At 35.7% G+C, this 3,505-nt stretch overlaps 1 protein-coding gene across 1 annotated transcript; it reads right to left on the reverse strand.

Annotated features, from left to right (window-relative positions):
• Window positions 1–249: 249 nt before the first annotated feature.
• Window positions 250–2,418, reverse strand: LOC113766037 (probable glucan endo-1,3-beta-glucosidase A6). Its single transcript, XM_027310266.1, has 4 exons — window positions 2,358–2,418; window positions 948–2,252; window positions 666–691; window positions 250–438 (listed from the first exon to the last, which is right to left on the reverse strand). Exons 1-4 carry the CDS (start codon window positions 2,416–2,418, stop codon window positions 250–252), a joined length of 1,581 nt encoding a protein of 526 aa, XP_027166067.1.
• Window positions 2,419–3,505: the final 1,087 nt, after the last annotated feature.

Raw genomic sequence — 3,505 nt, forward strand, 5'->3', positions numbered from 1 at the left:
AAATTGTAGAATATCATGTACTACATTACTGTGGATTTCAAAATAGCCAAGTAGATTTTACACATTTTTACCCAGAAGAAACTAATCACCAAATACCACCTTTTAGATGCAAAATACTTAATATCCACCTTTGAAATTTTCATCAAATGACTACCAAACAAATTGCCAATTCAGTCTTTTAACAAGCCTTGCATTTGCAATATGGTCTAATCAATCACCCTGTTGCTTTTTAAATTGCAACATCATCCTTCAAGTATATCTGAAAAACTCGGGCTCCATGCATGTCTCATGAGCAATGAGCATTTCATTGCTCACCAAATTATGCTTCTTTGGAAGATGTAGAGTCAGTGATGAATTTGGAGAAGAACGATGCCTCTTAAGCCAATAGTCATCTGCTTTTGCAGAAGTACCTAAACTAATTTCCAAACCAACTTGAATCTTTTGATAGAAGAGCATATACAAATAAAAAAAAATGATCTCAGAGTACTCATTCACTTGCTAGTTGCTCTGAATTGCTAACAACTATTTCGAAGAAAATGACCTCAAATAGTCTTTTAAAGATATGAATTTCATTATTGCATTGATTGCTAACCTATGACTAAAACAAGGAGAATAAACTTGATATTCACAATTTCAGCTGCTTCACATACTTCTTAGTAATATACACTTGGAAACTTGCACGATCCATGGCCTGCTCAACATATAAACCAAGAAAAGAAAAAGTCATACAAATTGCGAAGGAAAAATAGTAATTCTAGTAAGACATAACTATAGTGAGAAAAATTTCTGTGAAGATGGTAATGATTAATTAGCAGTCTAGGGGTAAAAAGGTTTGGGAAGTCTACAATATTTCACCCATTGATGTGATAATGCCATTTCTTGCTGGAAGTTTTGATTCTATTATGATCTGATGCTTGTTAAATGATCCCTGAAGAGAAATTACTTACTTGGATCTGTGGTGGTTAGCACTGCAAGACCATTGAAATGACAAGCTGTACCTCTGCTCCTAAACTTAACCCAATATGAGCTAAATGCATAACTAGCATGAGCTCTAATTGTTACTGGTTCATAGCAATCATTTCCTGGAGATAGTGCATCACAAATTCCATTGCCAAGGCTGCAAACAGATTCCAATTGTGGAACTAATTCCATTATGTTTGCTTCGCTTGCCACAACACACCACAGATTTCCTTTAAAGGGCTCATTATTTGATGGCAGTGGCAATAGGGGATAGTCCCCTTCTCCTAGCTTTCCTGTCAGGTCTAAATCATACACAGGCCAGGAATTGGCTTGCAGAATTCCAAAGTGCCTTGCTGTTCCTCGTCCTGGAATTTGATCTTCATCAAATAAAGCATATATGAATGTTGGTATGAATACACCAGGTCTAGCCGGTGTCCCAATTGGTGGTTTAGCAGACATTCTGTGCACAAGATTTCTGTTGTAAGTAGCAGCATTGTATCTATTTGCACCAGGCTGATCAATGTCACCTGCATGAGGCCAACCAGTTTCTGATATTGCTAATGCAACATGGTCAAGGCCTAATTTTTTACTAGCAAAGAGAACTGAGTCTAGCATCTGATCTAGGAGGTTTGTGTAAATCAAACCACTCTCTGGATCTCTGTATGAAGAATTTTTGTCGCCCCTAAATAAAGCCAAGTCTAGGCTCACATTTGTTGGATTTGCAGACCATGTAAAATAGGGGAAGACATTTAGGAAGAAATATGACTTTGTTTGATTCAAGAATTGCAGCAATGGTATGATGACCTGATCATGAGGAATATCAGACCTGAATTTCCCACTAGAAGGTGGAAATGTTGATTCCAATATGTCCATAGCCAATGGAGTCCCAACTTTAATGTTATGAATATTGTGACTTCTAACTGAATCAAGGATCCTTCTCATTGCAGGTACAAGATTGTACCACAATGTTGTATCATTCTGGCTTAGAACTTCCTGTCCAACAAGTATGAACCGGATCATTGTATCAGGATAATATGCAAGTACATTTTCCTGTACCCACTGATTTGCAAATGTTTGATTCGAAGCAATATGCACGAGAAAATTGTTAGCAATGCTGATTGAGACACGAACACTTTTCTGAGATAACGATTTTAGTATTTCGTGATTTGCATCACGAAGCTTTACAAAACCAGCATTCTTGATCTCAAGGAGCTGGACTGTGTAATTTATTGGTGGGAAATTAGTTCCTTGCGTTCCATAAACTACACCAATCCTGCTTGATGTTAGTGCATCTGTTAAAGAAGCATAAAAAAGTTGTTAGTTGAATTGTAGTTGAAAACAAAAATGTGAAAGCATGAACCGGAGTTTTTCTCTTCATTCTTTTTTTGAAAACCTACTTGAAAATGTGAGGAGGCAGAAGAACAAAGGAGCAATAAGAAAATTCTCTGCTATTTTCATCTTCTTCTGTTTACTCAATGTTGAGACTTATTAGAATACTACTGTTTTGAATGCACAGATAGAAACAGATTATAGAAGAAACTTTATGAGTAAGAATGGAGATTGTGAGAATTAAGAACATATATAGATGGAGAAAAAATTGTTAGAATATCAAGAAGCTGTTGAACAACCAGCAATTATAAGGGAAGAGGAGGGAAATAATCTTTACAATAGTTTCACAGATAAAGTGAGAGCAATAGCAGTTGAAAATTGCATTCTTGCTGCAAGATAAACTAGAAGTCTAGAATGGAACAAAACCATGACATATGAATTAGGTAAGAGACGCAGGCTGGCATATGTCCACTCCGTTATCATTTTTATCTTTTTTCAAATTTTATTTTATTACTACAATTTTTGGTTAAAAAGCTCGTATAAATCTTAGTCCTTGTAATCAAGAAATGTCACTCAAAATTTCAAAAGCTTGTCATAGATAAATCTAGTCTATTTTGGCCTTGAATTAATGAGGTTTTCATGGGAGGGGTGATTGGAGCAAGTAGTCTGTGGTAGGTACTAAGCAAAGTTGTATCCTCTTTCTGAATTTTGAACTCTCTACTAAACCCAATGACAAATTTTCTACTCTTAACTAATATTTGATCAACGCTTATAATTTGTTGTTGGATGTCCAAAATTATTTTGTGCATTCATTTTTTGTCAATAGTGGTTTTTTTTTTTTTGTGTACAGAGAAAATAGTCAAATATACATGAGACAGGGGAGGGATGGGTTGGATGGTTTGGGGGAGGAAGTATAAGTGAAATGTCTAAATTTGAGCCCTTCACTTACACTAAAAATTTTTTTTTAAAAAAAAAAGGTACATGGAGCAGACTTGACATAGTTTAGGCTTGTGCTGCTTCTGCCATTATCCAGAAACCTTAGCCCTCTTCGCTATCTACATGGGAACTGAAATTGGATTAGGATTACATCCCATTAATCAAATGAATTTATTAATCTCCAAATGAATAAGGTACCCTGCCAACACCAAGACAGCATTAACAGTGGAAATGGAGTCTTGATTCTAGTCACTGTTTATTATCTTGATCCGATTTACCA

This window comes from Coffea eugenioides, chromosome 3 (assembly GCF_003713205.1).
Source record: "Coffea eugenioides isolate CCC68of chromosome 3, Ceug_1.0, whole genome shotgun sequence".
Taxonomy (NCBI): Eukaryota; Viridiplantae; Streptophyta; class Magnoliopsida; order Gentianales; family Rubiaceae; genus Coffea; species Coffea eugenioides.